This window comes from Urocitellus parryii, chromosome 6 (assembly GCF_045843805.1).
Source record: "Urocitellus parryii isolate mUroPar1 chromosome 6, mUroPar1.hap1, whole genome shotgun sequence".
In the NCBI taxonomy this organism is placed as follows: domain Eukaryota; kingdom Metazoa; phylum Chordata; class Mammalia; order Rodentia; family Sciuridae; genus Urocitellus; species Urocitellus parryii.
The window spans coordinates 3,775,152-3,800,329 of NC_135536.1; the positions used below are offsets into that span (position 1 = coordinate 3,775,152).

The following is a 25,178-nucleotide window of genomic DNA, read 5'->3' on the forward strand; positions in this document are numbered from 1 at the left end:
ACACCTGGCTTTTTGAGCTTCTTTAAGATAACTGTTTTAAATCTTTGTCTAGGTCCATCATCTGTTTTTTCCTGTATCTGTTGGTTTACTTTTCCCCTTTGGACACATTTTCCTGTTTCTTTGTATATCTGGTAATTTGTTTTTGAAAACTAGCATTTGAATCTAATAATAAGGACATTCAGAAAATCAGACTATATTTTTACACTGTTGGTGGGAGTATAAATTAGTACAACCACTGTGGAAATCAGTATGGAGATTCCTCAAAAGACTAGGCATGGAACTACCATATGACCCAGCTATGCCACTCACGGGTATGTATCCTAAAGAATTGAAGCCAGCATGCTACAGTGATACATGCATACCTATGTTTAGAGCAGCACATTCACAACAGCCAAACTATGAAGCAGCCTAGGTATCCATCAATGGATAGATGGATAAAGAAAATGTGATGTATACATATACGCAGTAAAGTTTTATTCAGCCATAAAAAAAAAAATAAAAAAGAAGCAGCTGGACATCATGGCACATGCCTGTAATCCCAGTGGCCCAGGAGGCTGAAGCAGGAGGATCATGAGTCCAAAGCCAGCCTCTGCAACTTAGTGAGGCCCTAAGCAATTAGCAAGACTGACTCAAAATAAAATATAAAAAAGGGCTGGGGATATGGCTCAGTGGTTAAGTGCCCCTGGGTTCAAGCCCTGATACCAAAAAGAAAAAAAAAAGAAAGAAAGAAATCAGGGCATTTTCAGGAAAATGGGTGGAACTAGAGACCATTATGTTAAAGCAAATTAAGTCAAACTCAGAAGGGCAAGGGTCATATGTTTTCTCTCATATGTGGAAGCTAGAGAGGAAAAAAGAAATCTGAGGGTGGATCTCATGAAAAATCAAAGGGAGATCAGTAGAGGAAAGGGACCAAGGAGTAGGAGCAGGGTGGGAGGGGGAAGGTGCTGTGGAGAGACACTGGCCAAACTGTATTGTTATATTGTGTGCATGTACAAATATGTAACAACAAATTCCCATTGATTTGTACAAATTTTAATGTACCAATAAAAAATGTGGAAAAAAATAAAATTCTACTCTTTCCCCAAATTCTGCAGGTGTTGTTATTACTTTTGGTGTTGCCTGATTGTTGCTTTTCTTTTATTGTTTGCTGATGTAAGCAGACTCTCTGCCAAAGGGCAGCCTGGTCTTCTCATATCTTTTCTGAGTCTACACTTTTTCCAGGACAGGAACACTTTCTTTTTTTTTTTTTTTTTTTTTTTGGATTTCTTTTTCTGCTACTGGGGATCAAACTGAGGCACATCACCAACACTTTATATTTTTTGTTTTGAGACAGGATCTCATTAAGTTGCTGAGGCTAACCTTGAACTTGCAATCCTCCTGCCTCAGCCTCTGGAGTAGCTGGGATTATAAGCGTGTACCATGGTGCCTGGCTACATAGTCATATTCTGATTTTCCTCTTTTATGTAGTGCTTTGCAATGTTTCCACAGGCAAGACCTCATTTGGATGTGTATGGAGTACTGGTAAGTTGACTATCCTATGTTGTACTCCAAATGAACCACAAAAGATGAAGATTCTAGCAGAGTAGTGCAGCTACTGAAGAGCCGTCTCCTCTGTGCAGGAGGTTGTCCTCTCCAACTGAGCACACAGTTTTGGGAGGGATGCACGTAGAGCTGTGAGGGAGGAAGGTGACATGGGCCTTGTCAGCCAGATCACGCTCACATCTTCGATGACCTGTTTTTCAGTGTCTAGGCCCCAAAAGGGGAAAAAAGAGTAATATGAAGGGAGAAGGACACACTAGCTCTTAAATCCTCTAGACATCACTTCAGCTGGAGAGTCAGGGACATGTGACAACAGGGTGAAGTATAACAACAGCTATCCACTTTTTGGACACACCTCTGTGATCAGAAGCAGCAATCAGCATTCAGAGCATAGATCCCAAATATGGAGAAGACAAAGTATTATTAGCCCATCCTGGATCCTGGCACAAGTTATGTGCAAGATGTTCCAGAAACATGTGCACAAGTGTGTTTCACAGAGCTAAGAACAAGGGAAGAGCATCTGCTACTGTGCCAAGAGCTCAAAATGACGGAAATTAGCCACAATTTATCCTTCAAGCCTTCCCTGGAAATCATAAGCCTTAATAGATTCCAGAGTTCCAAAATAGTTACATCAGACACATTCTGCAGGTGCAACTGCTGACTAGCAGGGGAGACAAATTACTAGTTGCTTCCTACCCACTATCTTCCCAGAATTCTTTTTTCTTACTTGAGGATTTTTAATCTACAAAATAACAAAATTTTAAAACTCATTTCTAATGGAGAAAATGTTGATTAACAGTATGAATATGATGAGCTCTCATTAAGAGAGAATGAAAGAGCTACAAGAGGTGTACTTCCTGAACAACAAAAGCAAATACAGAGTCTGAAGTCGGAAGATCTGTTACAGAGTCAAGTCTACTGCATTCTGCGCCTCCCCAGGGGCAGTTTTCATCACTGTGCAGCAATGGCTGCCTGTGATCTACCTGTCTCACAGTCTCTCTCAGAGGACTAATAAGACACCTGAACACGATTTATAAATTGATTCCTGGCATTTTGGTTCTTAGATCAATAATTATATAAAATAACATTGACTTGACCTTCATAGGTTAGTTTATTTAAAAGAACATAAATGAGCAGCACACACAGATATTCAGGCATACAGCCCATCTGAGTATTTTGTATTTTGAAATCACTCATTCAGAAAAATTGACCTTGCTAAGATATGTAGCAATGTCTCCCACACACCACTTTAATCACAGTTATCAATCTGCCAAACAGGTAAGAATACCCTCCCCATTCTGGGTATCAAGTAAGCTCTACAGTAACATAAACTAAAGTAGGTCACAGTCCCAGCCTCTCACAGATCTGCCTCTGCAGACGTGCACATGAAGAGCTGCCTCCAGTGCGTGGGGTGGTGATGCCGAGCTCCCTTTCATCTAGTGCTCCAGAGCTTCCAGAATGTTTCCACGGGCTATAAATACATCTATTGCCAGACTGAGACACAGGTCAAGAGACTTGAGTCCTAAGCTATGGGAAGGAACAGAGGGATCCCCGAAGATTCCTGGTTCTGCCAGTGTTCTCAGTCAAGTGTTACTGATGACACTGCCTGGGAGTAGAGTGGAGGAGGGAGGGAGGGAGACCAGGCAGGACAACCAGCCAGCAGCCCATGGCAAGGAGTCGGGCTGGAGTTAACAAGGGCCTTAGAAGAGCAAAGTGGTAAACAGAATGTGCCACCAAGGCAGAGAAAACGTGACAAAGACCCCCACCCCAACCCTGTCAGAATGGTGATGGCAATAACAAAAACAGCACGATGACCTCTCCTGTGTGTTCTCCTGCACCAGGCAACTTGTTGAGCACACTTCATGTGCTTTACTGAATCCAGAGATAGGAGGACAGGTGCTGCAGCTATCCTCATCACAAACTAGGAGCTGAGCTCCAAGATTTGTCTAAGGTAACACTGTGCAATTTGTCTTAGCAAGACCCTAAGCAACTGTTAGTGAGAATCCAAAGTCAGGATTCACACACAAGCACGACTCTTTCCAGGGGACCCACTATGGCTCTGTGCTCTCTGCTTCTATGAGAGAGTCCAAAGGGCTTGCCGATGGACAGTTTGTGAGGCTTATGGAGAGTACGGAGACTGATAGCACTTCTGCAGTCTAGAGATGGATAACAGGACACCAAAGGTACCCTTAGCAGGATTCACTGACACTGCTTTGAAGCAGGAAGGACAAATAATATGTTTTAGATACATAGTCTTTTTTTAAAATTTATTTTTTATTTGTAGTAGAACACAATACCTTTACTTATTTATTATTTTTATGTGGTGCTGGGGATCGAACCCATGGCTTTGCACGTGCTAGGCAAGCACTCTACTACTGAACCACAACCCCAGCCCCTAGATACATAGTCTTAACACGGTAGCAAGAGGTTGACAAGAGAACACTTTCCCTGGGAATTTGTCACTGTAAAAAATCACCACATCAGGAATCAAAATGATCTATTAGCGCTCTTGCCATATCGAAGCACAAATTCAAAATGGCTGCATAATTTTTCTAAACAAATGCTTTCAAAATCAAAATTATCATTTAGGTAGGCAAGGAGCCTCAGTATCTTATTAGAAAGCACGTATTCAAGTGTAGTGCTTAAATATGTGCTTTCTAATAAACTAACGTGCTTAAAGCTTAGTTAAGATGGAAAAGACATTAAATCTGTGTACATATGTGTAGGAAAAAATACAGTCCAACTAGGGCTTGGTCCTCTCTGCAATTCCAGGCATCCACTGAGGGTTTTAAATGTATCTCCTATGGATCAAGGAGGACTACAGTATATTGGTTTGTGTACCAAAAAACAGGACCAAGATGGAATTAGACAGGCAACACATCCATTAGGGAAACATTGATGAGGGGAAGAAGGAGAAGCACTCAGAAGAGGAAAGGAGACTGCCAGCTCAAGATGCAGGTCCATAACCTAAGGAGAAGGAAAGAAAAGGCTGAGTAGGTGAATCTCGGGTTCCAGTACAATTCAACGGACTTTTGGCTGAGTCAGTGGGGTTGCCTGGAGCCACAGGAATGTTCCTGCCATAGTGTCCCTGCTGTACGCAGTCAGTGGCAGGGAGCAACTGGTAAGTGCTGGGCTTTGGCCATGGCAGTTAGGGTACCATCAATTATGCTCCCATAGTAGGAAGCAATAATTAAAATTAGACATTGACAAAAAATCTTTTAAAGAGATAACATAGCCAGGTATGGTAGCACATATCTATTATCCCAGTGACTCAGGAGGCTGAGGCAGAAGGATTGCAAGTTCGAGGCTAGCTAGTTCAGCAACTTAGCAAGACCCTAAGCAACTCAGTGAGATCCTGTCTCAAAATAAAAAAAATAAAAAGGGCTGGGCATGTGGCTCAGTGGTTAAATGCCCCTGGGTTCAAACCCTGGTTAAAATAAAAGAAAAAGATAAAATATTCATTTTTTTTTAAATGAGTAAATCAGGATTCATAATACCACTTTTAGCATACTCTAACCCTCAAGGCTCCACCATTAATAATTATTAATCTACCATTAATATCTTTTTAACACTTTATTTCATAAAATCAGACCATCATTTATTTATTTATTTATTTTTGGTACTGGGGATTGAATCCAAGTGTGCTCTACTATCAAGCTACAGCCCAAGGCCTTTTTGGTTTTTGACAGAATCTTGTTAAGTTGCTTAGGGCCTCACTAAATTGCTGAGATTGGCACCGATGGTGGGATCCTCCCATCTCAGCCTTTCAAGTTCCTGGGATTATAGGTGTGAGCCACCACACCCAACCCAGTCCATTATTTAAAACACTATTTAACAATGATTTTTTAAAACTGAGCCAGTGTCATTAAAATACCAATCCAAGTCGGGCAGACGCAGTCAGCTCTGACAGGTACAGAGAAGAGACAGGCAGGTGAGCTTGCTGCCTATACAATGCCAATTGGCCAAATACAAAGTGCCTCACTGATGGTTTGTTTTCATTTTTAAAAAAGAAATAGACCATAAATACATGACTACAAATAGCATAACATGTAAAGTCTGAACAGCTATGAGCACTCATGGAGTTTGCCCCTGGCTTGGGAAAGGAACCATTCACAACACCTGGAAGCTCCCGTGTGCCTCTCCCTAATGGCAGCCTCCCCAAAGCCCTGCTCCGGAAGGATTGATTGTTCATAAGCTTTTATCCACAGCTTCACCCAACACATGTGCGCCCTTTAACACAGAAGTGAGTGGTCCTGCCTGACACTGTTCACACTTGTGACAGCACACAAAGGGTCTGGTCTCCACTGACCTCACCCAGACACTCTGTCATTTCTGGGTCCTGCACTTTATCAGCCCAGGGAGCTAATCTTATAATGATGCACCAGAGACTCCAGTCTAAGCCAAAATGTCAACAGCCACACAAACCGGAACACTCGCAGATATGACTCCTACTTGCTCCCCGCCCTGGTCAGTCAGCAGAGGCAGCAAGTTTCAGGCCAAAAGCCACTCGGCAAGCAGGAAGCCATTTCTGGCCAAACAAGTGTCCTGTCAGCAGACCTTGGGAAGGGTCCCACTGCAAAAGTCAAGGCAGCCTAGGCCTCTGCCCAGAGCCAGCCACTCCAGGGGTCACTGTTCCCTGCATCCCCACTAAACGGGTGGCTGGGCCTGAGTTTCCCAAGAGACACAACAGTCTATCCACTCATTCCTTCCATCACATTCTCTTCTCTTCTGTCTTCTGGCCTACATGATGTTCTTCTGTCTCTTCAGATGATCTTGCCTATCTCAGACCTCACCAAGAGTATGTTCATGCTTCTGCCTCCCTCATGTCCAGTTTCCTAGGGGACACATATTATTGCCTTCCTAGTGGCAACATAACTATCTCACACAGAAACCCAGTGAACAGAAAATTTAAGGAAAAGAATCTTGATTTGAAAAGCACCAGGAGTGATGTTCTGGACAACCCTCACCAGTAGGCTGGCATCGGCTAACCTCTCAGGCTCCTTGGCAGGCAGCATCTCCTCTACCCCCAGAAAAACCATGTCAGGACAAAGCGCTCTTGATGAGCAGACTCGTGGGAACTGTAAAGCCCAACAAAGCTTTCTTTTTGAGCTGCTTCTGCTGGATCAAAGTCAACCTTGAGCAGAAATTGCCACCATAGTAAATAACTAGTAGATCTGGAGTGTTTTTAAATATTTAAGAAAACCAAATAAGATAAAAATTCACAAGATTGTGTCAGTATTTTCCTTCTTTACTAACAAAGAACAACTGCTTCAAGTTTGAGTAATAACACAACCTTTAATGACCTGAAAGTTACATACAGTGTCTGCTTTTCTAGAATGCCTTTCTTGACTCTACAGTAAACCAGCAGAGAGGATGTTGCCAGAGTTGAAGGAAGGAGCCTGGCTGGGCTGTCACCAGAGAATTTCAAGGAGGATGAGAGACATGTGAAGAGGAAACACGCAGACTGCCAGCTGAAGCCTCAGCACTTGTGAGACGAACTTTCTTTCCAGGTGCTGGAGGTTGAACCTGGGCTGGCACACACTGGGCAAGCTCTACCACTGAGCTACTTCTCCAGCCCTAAGTGCTTTTGAAGTGCTGACAAAATTACCACATCAAGTAAGGCTGGCACTTAGCTTCATTTTCTTCTATATTCATGTCCAGCTGTCCACAGAATTTATTAGGAAAAACTTTATAATTTATTAGGAAAGACTTTATAATACCGATTGAACAGCCCTAATCCAAAAACCCAAAACCCATATACAAAAGCCAATGCAATGCTCAACAAATTTTGGGTTTTGGAGTATCTCGATTTTTGGATTTTCAGATTAGGGATGTTCAACCAGTAGAGTCTACATGACTTTTCCCTCCTCTTACAGTACTTTTATTTCACCTTCTTTTTTGACACATATTTCCCCTGAGTACAGAACGCTGGCCTGGCAATTCTCTCAGCACACCAGAAGGCCACACTGCTGTCTTCTAGCCTCAGGGCTTCCGACGGGAAACCTGCATTATTCACATCCCTGCTTCCTGGCAGGTACACATAGCATGTTGCTCTTCTCCAGACCTTTTTAACATTTTCCCTTAACAGTCTTTAACAGTTTGATCACAGTATCTCTAAGTATAGATTTCTTTGATTCATCCTGCTGGGGTTCATTGTCAGTTTCACAAATCTTCTTTGTTAAGTGTTTAAAGTATTTGAGAGATTTCAGATACACTAAATTCATAGTTGTGTAATGATCCCTGTGTTCGAGGGAATGTGATCAGTCAAATCCATGAGATTTATGCAAAGAAAAGGAGCATTGGGAGTTCTAATTTTTACGCAAACACATTAATGCAAATTCCAGTATGCCCAAATTTGAACAAGGTGCTGCCAGTCAGTAACTTCCCAGTCTCGGGCAGCTTGGCTACACTCTGCCTTGGCTGTCTTCCTAGTAAATGCAAATAATAATAACAGTGACTTCGTGGAATGTTTGTACAGATAATATGAGATAATATATATAAAGGTTTAAAATAATCCCTGGCATACAGTTAGGGCTACATGTGTGCTAACCATTTCCATTATTTTAAAACAAACACAGAGTTAAAAAAAAAAAAAAAAAAACTTTTGCAATCTAAAATTTAACACATTGAATGCTGATTAAAACTGAAGTGTCTGTATTCTCCTAAATACAAAAACCCTTTCTTAGACCATAAAAGCCTCTAACCACAGGCAGAACAGAGTCCCACAAGTTCTTGTGGTAAATATCAAACCTGATCATCTTTGAGCCTCAGAAAAGCTATGTACTCAATACAGATACTGACTAAATGGATGAATCAGATTACAGTCCATCAGTACGTGGTGCCAACTGTACCACGGTCAAACAATGTCCCCACCAACATCGTTAACACAAAGAAATCTATACTTAGAGACACTGTGTTGCCTGAGTCAACAACAGTGTAGAACATAGATTCTCAGGATAGGCACAAGGCATGCACAATTGTCATCCCAGCTACTCAGGAGGCTGAGGCAGGAGGATCCAATGTTCCCTACCAGCCTCTGCAACTTGGCAAGACTCTATATCAAAATAAAAAATAAAAGGGCTGGAGATGCAGCTCAGTAGTAGAGCACCCTGGGTCCAATTCCATGTACTGCCAAAAAAAAAAAAAAGAATACAGACCACAGATTGGTTTAAGATGTACATAATCTGGCAATTCATTAATATTGACATAAATCCTTTTTCATGATAATATCATAGAATAACTAGAGATCATTCAAGTTAATTAGTGAGGGCACTTTGAGAATAAAACATTTAGGAAACAAATACCTATTTTCAACACTAAAAGTATTAAACACTAAAATGCTCTTTTAAAATGATACAAGAGGGGGGCATGTTGGCGTACACATGTAATCCCAGAGGTTCGGGAGGGAGGATCACCAGTTCAAAGCCGGCCTCAGCAACAGTGAAGCAGTAAGTAACTCAATGAGACCCTGTCTCTAAATAAAATAAAAAATAGGGCTGGGGATGTGGCTCCGTGGTCGAGTGCCCCTGAGTTAAATCCCTTGTACCACAAAAAAACAAAAAAGATGCAAGATTTTTTTGGAGACAGGAAAAAAGTTAAAAACAATGTTAAAAGTTAAAAACAACTCAATTAGGGCTGGGATTGTAGCTCAGTGATAGAGTGCTCGCCTAGCATGTGTGAGGCACTGGGTTCAATACTCAGCACTACATAAAAATAATAAAATAAAGGTATTGTGTCCACCTATAACTAAAAACAAACAAACAAACAAAAAAACTCAAAGATAGTTCTAAAGTATTGTTTGGGCAAAGTATGGAGCCTTATTCTAGCAAATTAGAATTACCCCTCCCAGAACATCAGTATGTTAAACACCAGTCACAGCGCAGGCACACTAAGATGCAAGAAAAGCAATTCTCACCTCAAAGTTGTACTTCTTCATCTGGCTGAGGTGCCTGCAGTACAGATAGAGCATGCCAATGCTGCTGCCCACTGCGATGTAGTCCTGGTTGGTATCCAGCGCTGTGAGGTAGACCATGATAGAGCGGAAACCCTTCTGGATCTTTGTGGGGATGGCATTGAGAAGATAGTACAAAGGGCAGAACTCTCTGAATGTAACAGGCTCCGATATAGATGCCATGGCCCAGGTTTCCAGAGACAATCTTCAGGCAGGAAGAGGAATGATGATTTATCATCTAGGGAAACCTAGGGGCTACAGAAGGATTACAGGTCTTTAATACCCATCCATACTGAAAAGAGGTAATTTCTAAACAGTAGGAACATGAAACTTTCAGGCAGGTAAAAATTATAGCTGGAGCTTAAATGGAGAAAGTAAAGGAGATGTTACTGAGATTATATTTGAGCATTTTAGTTCAAAATGTAATTTAATATGTACTTGCCTCTGGTTTTATGTTGTTCTCAAGTAGCTTAAGATTCAGACAGGAAGGCGATGAAAGAGTGAGACACAGAACCATAAGTAATCAGGTGCTAATCCATGGGTCTCAATGAGATGAAGGAGAGATCAGTGTGGATTAAAGCGAATATAGAGAACATTTCATGGAAAACATCCAGAACTTTGAAGCACAACAGGTTAGACAGTTGCTTTGTACTAGAACAGTGAACCCATCCAGATGCAGAATTGCACTCCCTGTGTTAATGAGCTGGGAAGAACAGGTCCTACAGTGCCTACAGCCACCTTAGTGCCAGAAGCTTAGCACCTCACACCTGTGCCACAAGGAGCCCCAGGCCTCTTTGCATTCTGGATTCCAACCTTCCCTGAATCAAGATACTCTATCTTTATCCAGCACAACATGCTTAACATGCTTAAATCTTTGCCCTACCCTAGAAAGAGGGTGGCATCATCCCGAACTTGTAGAAAAAGGTGCTGGGGGATGGAGGATCACGAGACTCAGCTGAGACTTGAATCTAGGTCTTTTCCAAGTCCTGGGTCCTTGCCAACTCAGTCACAGCTCTGATGGACAATCAGCAAGTAGAGAGAGATGCCCTGTGTCTGATTAGACCTGCAGGCATATTTCAGTATTTTTAGCTCTTCAAATTCTATAGTTTTTTTTTTGTTGTTGTTGTTTGTTTTGTTTGTACTGGGATTGAATGCAGGAGTGTTTTACCCCAATCCTTTTATTTTCAGATATGGTCTCATTAACTTGCTGAGACTAACCTCCATCTTGTGATCTTCCTGCCTCAACCTCCCAAGTGGCAGGGATTATAGGCATACGACACCCCATCTGGCTATACAATTTATTTTAAAAGTCTGGCTACAACACCAATAATTATTGTTAAATTCTATGGCAGGCTGGTTTTGATGGCGTATGCATGTAAACCCATGACTCAAAAGGCTGAGGCAGGAGGATCACAAGTTCCAGGCCAGCCTCAGCAACTCAGCAAGGCCCTACGCAATTTAGTGAGATGCTATTTCAAATAAAAAATAAGAGACTGAAGTTGTAGCCCAGTGGTAGAGTGATTGTCTAGCACATGTGAGGCACTGGGTTTGATCCTCAGCACCACATAAATAAATAAATAAATAAATAAATAAAGGTATTGTGTCCATCAACAACTAAAAAAAACTAACAATAAAGCTGGGCACGGTGGTGCATACCTGTAATCCCAGCAGCTCAGGAGGCTGAGACAGGAGGATCACCAGTTCAAAGCCAGCCTCAGCAATGGTAAGGCACTAAGCAACTCAGTGAGACCCTGTCTCTAAATAAAATACAAAATAGGGCTGGGAATGTGGCTCAGTGGTTGAGTGCCCCTGAGTTCAATCCCTGGTACCCACCCCCCAAAAATAAATAATAAAACTTGGTGTGGTGGTGCATGCCTGTAATCCCAGAGACTCAGGAGGCTGAGGCAAGAAGATTTTAAGATCAGTCTCAGCATAGTAGTGAGGCCCTAAAAACCTTAGTGAAAAAAGGGCTGGGGATGTGGCACAGTGGTTAAGTGCCTCTGGGTTCAATCACCAGTAACTCCCCAAAATTTTTAAAATAAAAAATAAATAGGGACTGGGGTTGTGATTCAATGGTAGAGCACTTGCCTAGCATGCATGAGGCACTGGGTTTGATTCTCAGCACCACATATGAATAAGTAAATAAAACAAAGGTCCATCAAAATCTAATAATTATAAAAAAGAAATGGGGCTGAAAATGAGGCTCAGTGGTTAAGTACCCCTGGGTTCAATCCTTAGTACTAAAAAGGAAAATTAACAAGTAAATAAATTCTATGGCAGAACAGAATGGGATTGAGAGAGTAATTTCATCTTCAAGATGAAATTCTGTCACTTCCCTGCTCCCATTCCTGCTAGATAACCAGTGCTCACAGGCTAAAGCCTAATCCAAACATGGACATTTTGACAAAAAGATGTCTCTAACTCCTCCCAGACCACTCTTCCATCCCCATTCTTGGTCCCAGCTGCAATGAACTATCCACCACAGACCTCGAACACACAACAATCTATACATATTTGCAAAGTCCCTTTCCTTCCTTCCCCATTCACCGGTGTACATCCTAGGATATAGTCCTCCTCTATCAGGAAGCCTTCGAGACACCCTCAGATACTTTGTCCTTCTCTACTTTCCCAGAAATTTATGAGAACAGTTTTCACAAGGCCCCACCATTATCTGCTTTCTATTTCCTTCAATGAATTCTTCCTAGTCTTTACTTATGTACTTTGGGTCTATGTACTTTGTGGTGCTTCGAAAGACCAATAGAAAGTATAGTACAATCAACACTCAACCCATATTTGTTTATTATTAATTGCTCTCAAACATTATGCCAGATTTCCCCAAGTATGATAGCCCTAAATATAAGATAGTGTCAAAAATTCATGGGAATACTTTCATCCAAATCAAAGAACACATTCTTGTTAAACTGAACACACGTTTTGAACAACAGTTCACTTCTACCTCAACAATTCACAAAGACACTAACTACTACCTCCTGATTCTATCAAGCTCCCTGGGTATCACTGTACCTAGAAATCTCTGCACGCTTGATGCCAAAGCTCATTTTCATTATGTGTATAAGGATTTCCTGATTTGCTCCTTATCTATCCAACTCTGCTTGATGCCATTTCCTTCCTTTTCCCCCACTAAGTTACAGTAGCCATTTTGTCAAATTATATAGAGGCTAAAATAAGATGACCTCCTCCTTAAACCTGAAGTGTTAACTTCTCTAAAAGAAAAACTGAAAACAAACTTAGGATGAAAAAAGATGATGTGGCTACAAAATAACTTAAACCTAGCCAAAGCTTCTTCATAAATCCTGCAGAAGAAACTCTCCTTATTCCATCTTGTCCATCACTGGTTTCCAAGTGGGTCATGAAACTCAAGTGGAGCAGACCCTATGGCAGCAGTTGATTCTCATACTGGAAAGTTCAAAGGCCAGACCAGAGCTCCCTGAGGGCAGCAACTGGGTCCACATGGCAAACCACAGTATCCTTAGGCCCTGGCACAATAGCTGGCACAAAACATACTCCAATAACTACCTGCTGAATGAACAAATATTGAATGTAAATCAAGTCACCAAAAAAGCAAGGTCAGAGGTCTATCAACATGCATTATATCTGGGTGTAGGAAAGTTAAAAAAATTCTTACAGGTTAGAAGACCAGGACTCAACAGTGACAAGGGGCTATAGCAGCTTCATGGTCAGATTCTGCCCTTCCCTGGGATCTGGCCATTGGAATTTCCCAGAATTCCCTTCCTTAAAGATTCCAAGACCTTGGCTGTAAGGAAGCAGTCAACCCCAAGTGCAACTCATCATCCCAATAGATGAGAAGAGGGTGTATCCCACATTCTGCCAACAAACCGAACAGAAGTGACAAAAGAATAAAACTCCCCTATCTCAGTGAGCTGGAAAACAAAGAGCAGGTAAGAGAAATGGAAGTCAAGTGGGAGAAACTAAAGTAATGAGAAAGTCAGAAGACATGAGAAGGGACCAGTGGAAAGAAAAAGAGAACTACACGGCTGAAGCAGGAAGATCACAAGTTCAAGGCCAGGCTCAGCAACAGAGCAAGGCCTGTCTCAGGGCGGGGACTAGGAGTGCTGCTCAGTAGTAGAGCGCCCCTGGGCTCAATCCCCAGTATCAGAAAGAGAGGGCAGCACCGATGGAGGGGATGACAGCAGGGCTATTTATTGAGATCCTTGCACCAAGCACTGCTTTACTGCAGGCACTGGCCCACTTAATCCTCCCACCTCCCCCGACACAGACGCTGTTATCTCCACTTTACTGAGATGAAACGGAAGCTTAGAGAGGTGGCTGCGCTTGCTCCATCCCACTGCTGGGAAGTGGCAGCGCTGTGACCCGACCCCGGTTCTGACTCCAGGGTACCCCACTCTGCCTTATAAACGGATTGAGAGGGGAGTCACTCAACACCTAGGAGTCAAAGCCTGCTAAGGCGGGGACGGGCGGAGGCAGGGACCCGGGCTGGGCGGCCCGGGGGACGGATCACAACGTCAATCACGCGGCTGAGGCGCCTGGAGCCCCGAGGCGGGTGGGCACCTGGGCAGTGAGGGGGAAGAGCAAGGGCGCGCGGCGCGGGCCCGGGGCGGTGTCGGAGGACCGGGCTCCGCGGAGTCCCCTCTGCGGCCCGCGGGCCTCTGCCAGGGGCTCCGTGTGCTAGGGTGCTGGGTCCCCGCCGCTGCGCGCGGGCGGACGGTGGCTCAGGGCAGCCGGCGAGCAGGCGGTGGGGACCCCAGGGCTGAGGCGACCGGACGTCGGCAGCCCTCGGCGTGGCCGGACTCACCTCCCGCGGCAGCCCCTCCGGACTCGTCGGCCCCGCGGGGCCCGAGGAGGCGGGGATGGACTCCGGGCCGCGGGGGCCGCCGGGAGCCCGTTCCCTGGGCAACCGGGCCAACCTGGCGAGCGACAACCCACTCCGCCGGGGGCTAGAGCGGCCGAGCCACAAGTGGCGGCGGGCGGGGCGGAAGTGACGCCAGCGCTTCCTGTGAGTGGGCGGGCCTTGAGTCTCCTTCCCGGGATTTCTGCCGCCCGCATGGAAGGTGCGTGAGAGGGCTAGATTCCGGGTTGGGGAGGCTATGGGCGCCAGGTTATGGGCGCCAGGCTTTTGGTCGCGGGCCGGGCCGCCTTGATTAAGTGCTGTGGTGCCTTGCTCAGCCCGGTGTGCCGGCCCCGCGCAGCCTCTGTGGTCGGCTGGGGCCATCTTTGCTGCGCCTCCGTTTTTTCACGTGTGGAGTGACAGCTGAACGGATGATGTGTGCGAAGGAGTGTCAGCAACCTGATGCTCGAATGGTAATTATCGTCATTATTTATTTATTTGGCGTCACTGGGGATTGAACCTATGGGCTCTCTGCCACTGAACTACATCTTCAGTCCTTTTTTATTTTCTGAGACAGTCCTCTAAGTTGCTGAGGTTGGCCTCAAACTTGGGATCCTCCAGCCTCAGCCTCCCTAATCTCTGGGATGGCAGGTGTGCGTAGAAAGCCCCTTGTTTCAACCTCAGTACCACAGAAATAAATAAATAATAAATAGCAATAATGGAGCAAATTGGGCGCCAAGCCTTGCATGCCCATCACCTCCAGAAACTCTTACTTGAACTGTCAGTGAAGGTTGCCAGAACATTCTGCTTGTAGAGTGCTCACTGAGCACCAGTAATGTTTTAAGTCAGCTCCATTTTGCAGTGAGAAGCCCTGGCATGAAGGGAATAAGTAACTTAACCACTGGGTTATGCCTCATCTGCCCTGTTCTGTGGCTCTGATTACTGTTCTCTCCCTACTAGCCTGTGAGTTTCTTGAAGTTGAAGCTGTTTTTTGGTTCCTAAGTATGTACTAGTATAATGCCAGATTCGTGGGACCCCAATAGACCTCCAGGAGCCGATTCTGATGCAATCACACAAGAGTCTTTATTGCAAGCTCAGGCCTGGACTCACAACTGTTTCTGACGCAACTGTCCCAGGGAGTAAGCCCTGGTGCTTTGTCCAGTGAGATTTTATAGGTTTTGGGGGGATACTCTATGCGTCACAACATCACACAGCAAATCATTCCATACCGCGGGAAAATCAAACAACAACTCTTAACATTGATTAGCACATTCAATGGCGGGTACAAGTTGGGTAGGGATGTTTGGTTAGTACAAGAGGGGGATTTGTTTGAACTGATTGGTTCAAGCCACGAGGGGAGTACGTGCTGAACTACATGGTTTCCCAACATGTTATCCACCACCATAAACTACTGGGGGGGGTCATCTGGCATCCCAAGTATTTTCCCTGTCTCATGCTGATTAGTGGTTGCTAGGGGGTTGCTATGGTTTCTCACCTAGCCTAACTGAGTCAGGGACACCTGGTGCAGCAGATCTCTCCTGTTATTTGCAGATAAACAACTCAGCAGTGTGGTTATGTGCTTAGGAGTGCTCTGTGGGTTTTTCCAAGGACAAGGGCCACTCCCCCTTCCTTGGACAGGCCTTGAGGTAGAAGCTTTTTTCAAAGAGGAGTCACATCAATTTCTCACTAGGTGCCTGGCAAGCAGACAGTGAATCAGATGGGATCCTCATGCTCAGGAACCCCTACTGGGGAAGAGAAAACTTTAGACAATTTCAGTACAGATGATAATAAGAGCAATTCCTCCACCTAACACATTTTATTCAGCACCTACTATGTGCAGAAGGTATGAAAGGGAACAAGATAAACAGAGCCTATTCTGGTTGGACTCAGTCCAACAGGGACTGAGGCACCTCGATGCTGAATGTCAAGATAGCAGAAGCATAGGATGTTCCAGTTACTAGTGCAGTGAGTCCTAACCCACCTTGGGGGATCCAGGAGACTTTATGGAAATAACTTTCTAAAAATCTAAGATCATGCCATTGCCCTCCTCCAAGCACACTGCTTGCTCTCCATTGTACATAGAACAAGCCCAAACTTCCTGTCTTGGCATGCAAGGTTCTAATTGTGAGGTCCCCTCTTAACACACTACCCGCTCCCCTCCATTTTATCCTAGCCATACTGAATCTGGACTGGTTCTTGGTCATTTTTCATCTCTTGCCCCTTTGGAAAGTCATTTCCACAGCAATGGCTGTCTTATTCAGGCACTTCATCCTTCATGCCTGGCATATTGTAGGCAGCCAGCAAACATTAGTTGTTTCAGAGTGAATGAAGAATCAATATACTTAAAAGAAGAACCCTCTAGAATGCCAGGTGATTGAATACACACTAATAGCAGAAACATTCTAATTCATGTTGAAGCTTATACAGACCCAGCACTGAGGCACGGATTGTAAGTGAGAAAGAAAGCATCAAGCTGAAGAAGGGTGTGCAGACTTGGGTAACAGGGCCTTGGACATCAGATGATATACTGACCCTTGCCATGGGCCAGCCCCTCACAGCATTACATAGGCATCTACTCTCAGCAACACTGTGAAGCAGATACTATTTTTATTAGTCTACCCTCCAAACCATACAACTTTTGTGTGTTCTGTATTCCTCCAGGGCCATGAAGTTCTCAGTGGAGAAGGGAGTGCTGCGGTAGAACACACTGCCCGGGAGGCTCTTGGTGGTGTGGGGACTGCTTCCTCCAGACAGTGGGATCTGGGTTTGGCTTGAGGGAGGCAGCACTAGCCTGAGAAGGAAGGAGCTTTTAGAAGAAAAACGCATGTGCAGAGGCCTTTTCAGGAGCTGCTAGAAGCTTGGCACAGTGGTACACATTTGTAATCCCAGTGACTCAGGAGCTGAGGTAGGAGGTTTGCGAGTTGCAGACCATTCTTAGCCACTTAGCAATGCCCTAAGCAATGTGGCAGGACCCTGTCTCAAAACATAAACACCCCTCGGTTCAATCCTCAGTACCAGAACAAAAATCCAACACACAAAAACTGCTAGGTTCACTTTAACTGGAGATCATGAAAACTGGTATTGCCAAGACTGCCAGGGCCTGACGGAGCCGGAACTTCCTCCTGAGCCCCAGGAAAGGCAGAGGCGGTCTCGTCAGGATTCCCTTTGCATCTCTGGTGTCCTTCCTTCTCAGTATCTTAGAAGCTCCAGTGAGCCACACGTCTCTGAACAAAGTGCCTGAGACTGGAGAGTGGGAGTACTAAGGAGTCAAGCCAGATTATCCTTTAGGAAATGGAATGGGAGCCATCCAAGGGTTCTCGCAGAGAGTTACAACTTCACTTCCAGCCTTTGAAAGTAGTTAAAATGCCATGGTCAAAACTTTGTGGAGGGCTGGGGATGTGGCTCAAGCGGTAGCGCGCTCGCCTGGCATGCGAGCGGCCCAGGTTCGATCCTCAGCACCACATACAAACAAAGATGTGTGTCCGCCGAAAAACTTTTTTAAAAAATATAAAAATTCTCTCTCTCTTTAAAAAAAAAAAAAAAGTTTTTTTTTTTTTTTAAAAAAAAAACAACTTTGTGGAGCCATTAAGCTAGGAAAGGATCAGCTATATCTGATGTGTCTTAAGTAATTTTTAAAAGTTTTGGCTTTTCTTGTTTCTTGTTTTAGAAACTTTCATGTTTATCCAGACCTCTTAGCTTTTGTGACATTTATTTGTCTAGTTGACAAAGAATGTTAGTTTGGGGCTGGGGTTGTGGCTCAGTGGCAGAGCGCTTGCCTTGCCCATGTGAGGCACTGGGTTCAATCCTTCTCACCACATAAAAATAAATAAACAAAATAAAGATATTGTGTCCATGTATAAGTAAGAAAAATCTTTAAAAATAGATTGTTGACAGTTAATAAGACATGTGCCCTCCGACTATGATCATGTTTTCCATAATTGTTTCTCTTACTCCTACAGCAAAGACTCTTGGAGTTACAACACCCAGAAAGCCTGTCTTGTCAGTCAGTGCAAGAAAAATTAAGGACAATGCAGCTGACTGGCACAATTTAATCCTGAAATGGGAAACCCTCAGTGATGCAGGTTTTACCACCGCAAATAACATTGCCAACTTGAAAATCAATTTATTGTAAGTACATTTAGAATTCCTCACACTCTGAACCTTCACCCTTAACCATTGGGCAGAAGAGTCAAGGGAGTCTTTTAGGGTAAGAACTTATCAGGATAAATGAATTTAAAAATAAAATAGTAAGGGCTGGGGATGTGGCTCAAGCGGTAGCGCGCTCGCCTGGCATGCGAGCGGCCAGGGTTCGATCCTCAGCACCACATACCAACAAAGATGTTGTGTCTGCCGAGAACTAAAAAAATAATAAATATTAAAATTCTCTCTATCTCCCTCTCTCACTCTCTCTTTTAAAATAAAAATAAAAAAAATAGTAAGCAAGAAAAGCAGTAAATTATATATGCAAGTATGAAGTGTATATGAGCATTTTTTTAAGTACTTGAGCTTATGTTTATTTATTGTGTATATACATTTTTTGGAGGGGTTCCCTTAATCATGGAGCTTCATCCCCAGCCCTTTTTATTTTTTATTTTGGGACAGGGTCTTGCTGAGTTGCTTAGAGCCTTGCTAAGTTAATGAGGCTGGCCTCCAACTTACAATCCTCCTGCTTCAGCCTCCCGAGTCACTGGGATTACAGATGTGTACTACCACACCCCACTACTTATTGTATATATCCATTTTAAATACAAAGTTATGCTATGTATTATTCATGGTTACATCTGTGTGTGAACTTATAAAAATAGATTAAAGGACCAGACATGGTAGTGTACTGCTGTTATCCCAGCCATTGAGGAGGCCAAGGCAATAAGATCACAAGTTCAAGGCCGGCCTGGGCAACTTAGCAAGACCCTGTCACAAAATAAAACATAAAAAGGGCTGGGGATGTGGCTCAGTGGTAGAGCATCCCTGGGTTCAATCTCCAGTATTGAAGGAAAAAAAACGTGATACAGGCTTAACTCACAGTACTGGCACCTTCTAGGACGAATGGTTGTTTGGTAAGTAATGAGACTTCATGTTCAGACTGTTACATTTTCCTTGTTTTTTAAAATTTTTCTTCCTGCTCTTGTTGTTGTTGTTGTTGTCATTGTTGAAACTAGGTATCACTCATTGCATTGCCCAGGCTGATCTCGAACTCTTGGGCTCAAGTGGTCCCCCTGCCTGGTCTTCCCAAAGAGCTGAGGCTACAGGTGTGCATCACCACACCCAATTTATTTTATTTCTTAAAAAAGACAAGGGACTTATGAAAAATTATTAGCAGTTGCAAATTCTAATTAAAGGCTTTGCTTTATTTCATTTTTTTTAGTTGAAGATGGATGTAATACCTTTATTTTATTTATTTTTGTGTGGTGCTCAGGATCAAACCCATTGCCTCACGTGTACTAGGCGAGCGCTCTACCACTGAGCTACAACCCAGACCTGCTTTATTTTTGCATTTTCCTGTATAAATTCTTAATTTCCCAAAGTTATAATTTTAAAATACCTGAACACCCTGCAGCTTGCCTCTATCTACTGGCAGAGCCTTCACCCCCTGGCTTCCTGCTGGTTTCACCAGCCTGTGCTCTCCTAGAATGGCCATGCACATCGTGGACTTTAACCCATTATTTGCTATTTTATCCAGGAGTAAAGACAAGATAGAATTAAATAGCAGCAGCCCAGCTTCCAATGGAAATGAAGAAAAGATGTATCCACAATATGATAAGGAGCTTGAGGTGCTATGTGAGGAACTACAGGCCACCTTGGATGGTTTGGTAAGACCTACTGGCCACTTGTGGTCACTGTCACTGGGTCCAGTGGACCTCTTTGGGTTTGCTCGACCATTTCTGGCATTTAACACCATTGGTAATTCTTTGCTTCTCAGGCTTCTCTGATGCTCTCTTCCTCTACCCATCCCACAAATCTCTTTTTTTTTTTTTTTTTTAATTTTGGAACAGAAGTGATGAGTCCTGCCTCTTGGGGTTGGGCCCATCTTTTAGTTGTTGATAGACCTTTATTTATATGCAGTGCCAAGAATCAAATCCAGTGCTTCACACATGCCAGGCAAGTGCGCTACCGCCGAGCACCAGCGCCAGCCCCCCATCCCACAAATTTTGATGTTCCCCAAGATGTGGCTCTGGACACCCACTCTTTCTGCACAGTACATTGTCCAGGGCAGTTCGTCCACTTCCAGTCCACAGAGCGAATGTTTTAGGCTTCATGGGTCAGACCATCTCTGTCCTCGTACTGCTCAACTCTGCCTCATAGGGCAATGGCAGTATATATAAGCAAATGGATGTGACTATGTTCCCATAAAACTATTGGTGGATGCAGAATTTGAATTTCACATGATTTTCATGTATCACAAAATTCTATTCTTCTTTTGATTTATTTCCAATCATTTGAAATGTAAGCACCTTCTGAGGACAGAGTATGTATAGACATTATTTGTAATTCTTCCACATGGGAACTTGGTCTCTTCTCCCTTTTTTGTTAATTATTCAATTTGTCATCTATATCAGTTTGGACTTCTATTTACTTTATACTTTGGGTTATGATCCAAATCTACTTTATTTCTTGCTCAGATTGTCCCTACTTTGGCCATTGGGAATGCAGTTGGCTCATATGTCCCTTTGAAAATCTCTCTTCACAGTGAAGTTTGGATTGGTTGTGGATTTTGTGAACACTCTGCATTTGCTGGCATTGAAAGATGTTCCAGGCTCATCTTGTGCATGTCCTGCCTCAGTCTTAGAATAATAAGTCCTCATTCTATGTTCAAAAACCGAATGCTGAGATTGTAAAGCTATTAATATTATTTTTTTCCTATTTTCCTCCCAGCATTTGGAGAGAATAATTTCCCAGACTCAGCTTCAGTAGTCTTTATTTAGGGGGATGAATACCAGGGATTGAACTCGGGCACTTGACCACTGAGCCACATCCCCAGCCCTATTTTGTATTTTATTTAGAGACAGGGTCTCACTGAGTTGCTCAGTGCCTCACTTCTGCTCAGGCTGGCTTTGAACTGGTGATCCTCCTGTCTCAGCCTCCTCTGCCGCTGGGATTATAGGTGTGTGCAATTGCACTCAATAGTCTTTGGTGCACTCCTTTGCCTGAGCTGGACTCAGTCTGGGTTCGCTTCTGGAGACACTCTCAATGCTGAAGTGTGAGCGTGGTCTGCTGCTAACATGCTATCAGTTCATACATACATGACCTTGTCCCTATTGATGGCCAAGCTGCAAAATTGGGCATGGCCCTTCTAGCACAGGGTCATGGCTCCAGGATTTTCCTCACTTTCTTCATCTTTGTAAGTTTTTCTTAGAGTCAGGGAGTTGCCACAGGATGCAGAGGAAAGCACAAAGGATTGGGTGTTGAGAGACTTGGGGACAAAAGGCCTTATTTCTATTCAAGTTTGGCCTTATTCTTCCCTAGTTCAACCTTGAGCAGTTTTCTCAGCTATGAAACAGAAGTGATGAGTCCTGCCTCTTGGGGTTGGGCCCACTGAAATATCAAACCTAAGATTCAAGAAATGAATCTTTAAAAATCAATGTTACCAGGCTGGGGTTGTGGCTCAAGTGGTAGAGTGCTCGCCTAAGACATGTGAGGTACTGGGTTCGATCCTCAGCACCACATAAAAATAAAATGGAGGGGCTGGGGATGTGGCTCAAGTGATAGGCGCTCACCTGGCATGTGTGCAGCCCTGGTTCGATCCTCAGCACCACATACAAACAAGGATGTTGTGTCTGCTGAAAACTAGAAAATAAATATTAAAAAATTTCTCTCTCTCTCTCTCACTCTCTCTTTAAAAAAAAAAAAGACTGATAAAAAATAAAAAATAAATATTTTTTAAAAAAATCAAAGTTACCTAAATTTAGTGCATGCCCCTTCAGAGGTAATTTGAGGTGGTTGGAAGGACCAAGTGCAAGAAATTAAGATTTTGGTGATTCGTATGTTTTTTATTTCCCCACCCCATGCTCATAAAGTCAGTTATGCCAGGAGTTAGAAATTTGATCTTAGTAGACCTGTGCTACTTAAATCTGAAATCCTAGTTTCTTCTATTTATTTTAACCTTTTTTTGTGTGTGTGGTGCTGGGGATTGACCCCAGGGCCTTGTGCATGCGAGACAAGCCCTCTACCAATGAGCCCAGCCCCTTCTGTTTATTTTATTTAACAACCACTCATATAGCTCCACTAGGGGCTTCCAGTAGTCACTCCCTCGTCCTCCCCCATGAAGGCAGACACCACACTGGCCCGCTCTGTGCTGTCTCACCTGCGCAGCAGAGGTGACTGTGCAAAGGGGGCCATGAAGCGGCTCAGGATGGAGCCTGGGGTCCGCTGGAGCACTGCCATTTCCTCCTGTGTCAAGTGAGCAGGCTGCCATTCAGTACCATCGTTTTATAATAAGCCTCAACAGGCTTTCAGTATCTGAGTCAGAAATTAGTTTGTTTTATGCTTCTCTCCCATGTTTGGTCCCATAAGAGCATTAGACTCTGCCCTGGAATTCTCCAGGTCTTGCTGAAACATGCTGTTTAATTGTAGTGCAGTGGAAGAAAGCACGCTCTCTACTCCAAGACTGGAAATCCAGGGCTTATTGGGGAAGTAATCCAAACTGATGAAACCATACCAGCTGTCCATTGCCCTGCAAATTTGCTCTCCGTGGAGTTAGTGGCATTTGGTTATTACAGTTTGGGCCTCAACAGAAGTACTTAGCTTTGAAATCTAGTGAATTTGAAACTGATTTCAGTTTTCAAATAATATTTAGATTTCAAATCATGTTCGCATATTCCAAATTAATATCTTTTCAGACCAAAATACTGGTGAAAATGGAAAAGCTGTCTTCAACTACCAAGGGAATTTGTGAACTAGAAAATTACCATTATGGGGAGGAGAGTGCTCGGCCCCCTTTGTTTCACACGTGGCCTACGACCCACTTCTGTAAGTAGTTCTTGTGAGTTCATGTTTAGGAGAATAGAGGTCAGGAGAGGATTTAGTACCATTTAGATTAGATGAAGACATCTTAGAATGAACATTTCTTCTTAGCTCTAATTACCTAACAGCAAAGAAAATTCAGCGTACAGACTTATGATGCAAGTTGCTGTTCTTGACTCTTTAAACCCAGTAGAATGAAGTCCACCTCCTCTGTGGAGGCAGAAATTCCTCTTTTATTTATTCTTTTTTAATTGAGGAAGAAATTGTTTTGTCTGTTTATTCAAGATGACTGCAGCCAACCTCATGGGAAAGGACTATTGAGAAAAATGTAATCCATCACTTAAGCGCTTTAAAGCACTTTTTTTTCTTTCTGTGACTGGGGATTAACCTGGGGTGCTTTACCACTGAGCAACATCCCCAGCACCCTGCCCACTTTTTTAAATTTTTTTTATTTTGAGACAGGGTCTTGCTAAGTTGCTGAAGGAAGGGAGAAAAGAACAAAATTACCTGGCCTAACAAGCTGGTTGTAATACTGTCAGTTTGAGCAATTCTCCTGTCATGGTCACCTATAGGTTAACACAAAGGCCTGTACTTATTTTTGATCTCGTGCTCCTTGCTGCATAGCTAACGTTCCTAACTGGCACCAGCCAGAGTGATGGACACACTCCTCCTCCTCTACTGCAGTGCTGCTGTTGGTTCTGGCTTTTCACCAGGAGTCTCTGAAAGCGTGGCTGCTGGTGAGGGAGACTTGCTTCTGTTTCAGATGAGGTTTCCCTCCAGCTCTCAGACATGTACAGGCAGGAGCTGCTCCTGAAGCGCACTGTGGGTGCAGAGCTGGCCCACACGGTGGACCGGGACCTCATCCTGAGCTACCTGTCAATGTGGCTGCACCAGCCCTACGTGGAGAGCAGCAGCAAGCTGCATCTGGAGAGCATGCTGCTGGAGACAGGGCACCGGGCCCTGTGACCTTCCCACTCAGCTTGGCTCCAGACCACTGACGTCTTCCCTGTCCCCCAGTGGGTGGGACCTGGTGTTGTGCCCAGGACCAGAGCCTTCTCTCTGGCCTGGCTACCCACCAGCCTTCGTGGGGTTCTGGACCACATGGCAGCTTCTGTAGCCTCTCCAGGGGTGCTCACCCCTGCTGCGGCCACCCTTCCTTTCTGTCTCATCTACCCGTCATTCCTGACCTGATGAGTTCCTGAGCAGAGTGACTGAAGGGTCCGGTTTTTGTGAGTTAAGTATACTTTACAGGTCACTCACCTTGATGTAGAAAACCCCTCATTACATATTTTTACTTTATACCTATCTGTATTTAGATTTTTATGAGCACGTCAACTGGGTAAAGTTTGGCATCATGGAAATGAAAACTGCCAACAAAAACACAGCCATGGTCTGCATGTCCAGGATGGGACAGGCCAGTGAGAAGTCCTCTGATCCCAAACCATGCACATTCCATGGGACTGTGTATGCTGTGGAATTGAATAAATGTTTTAATTGTGGTGTTGTTTTAGCTTCTTTACATTTAATCATTAACATACTACTTATCTAAGTTATCAAGACCATTTAAACTTTTTTTTGAACTGTTTTTTTTTTTTTAGTTGTCAATGGATCTTTCATTTTATTTATTTATTTATATGCAGTGCTGAGGATTGAACCCAGGGCTTCACACATGCCAGGCAAGCGCTCCACCACTGAGCTACAGCTGAGCTACTCGGAACCTTAACTTATCAGCCCAAGACTATTTTAACTTTAATTCACCAAATAAGACTTACCTGTAGAATTTATGGCCAGGAAAACCTCAGGAAATCACTACTTCTGATTCCTCCATTCTTTTTACAGATGAGGAAACAGGTCCTGTCATACAGTCATATGACAGTCATACAACTGTCCAAGGTTCTG

General features: G+C 43.8%; 2 protein-coding genes across 4 annotated transcripts in view; one reads left to right on the forward strand and one right to left on the reverse strand.

Annotated features, from left to right (window-relative positions):
• Tecpr2 (tectonin beta-propeller repeat containing 2) overlaps window positions 1–14,372 on the reverse strand; it is a 79,124-nt gene extending 64,752 nt beyond the window's left edge. For both annotated transcript variants that reach the window (XM_026413784.2, XM_026413785.1), the window contains exons 1-2: window positions 14,286–14,372; window positions 9,455–9,745 (exon numbers count right to left, since the gene is read on the reverse strand). In XM_026413784.2, the coding sequence (XP_026269569.1) occupies window positions 9,455–9,673 (219 nt within the window). In that variant the 5' untranslated portion in view covers window positions 9,674–9,745; window positions 14,286–14,372. The remainder of the gene's footprint in view (window positions 1–9,454; window positions 9,746–14,285) is intronic.
• A 128-nt stretch (window positions 14,373–14,500) lies between these two features.
• On the forward strand, window positions 14,501–24,784 carry Cinp (cyclin dependent kinase 2 interacting protein). 2 transcript variants are annotated; one of them, XM_026413786.2, is made up of 5 exons: window positions 14,501–14,541; window positions 18,278–18,446; window positions 19,999–20,128; window positions 23,156–23,285; window positions 24,043–24,784. In XM_026413786.2, the coding sequence occupies exons 1-5, from the start codon at window positions 14,535–14,537 to the stop codon at window positions 24,243–24,245; spliced, it is 639 nt and encodes a 212-aa protein (XP_026269571.1). In that variant the 5' UTR covers window positions 14,501–14,534; the 3' UTR covers window positions 24,246–24,784. The 2 variants fall into 2 exon arrangements, with proteins under 2 accessions (XP_026269571.1, XP_026269572.1); XM_026413787.2 differs by lacking the exon at window positions 23,156–23,285 and having other exon boundaries at window positions 24,043–24,179.
• The last annotated feature ends 394 nt before the right edge of the window (window positions 24,785–25,178 follow it).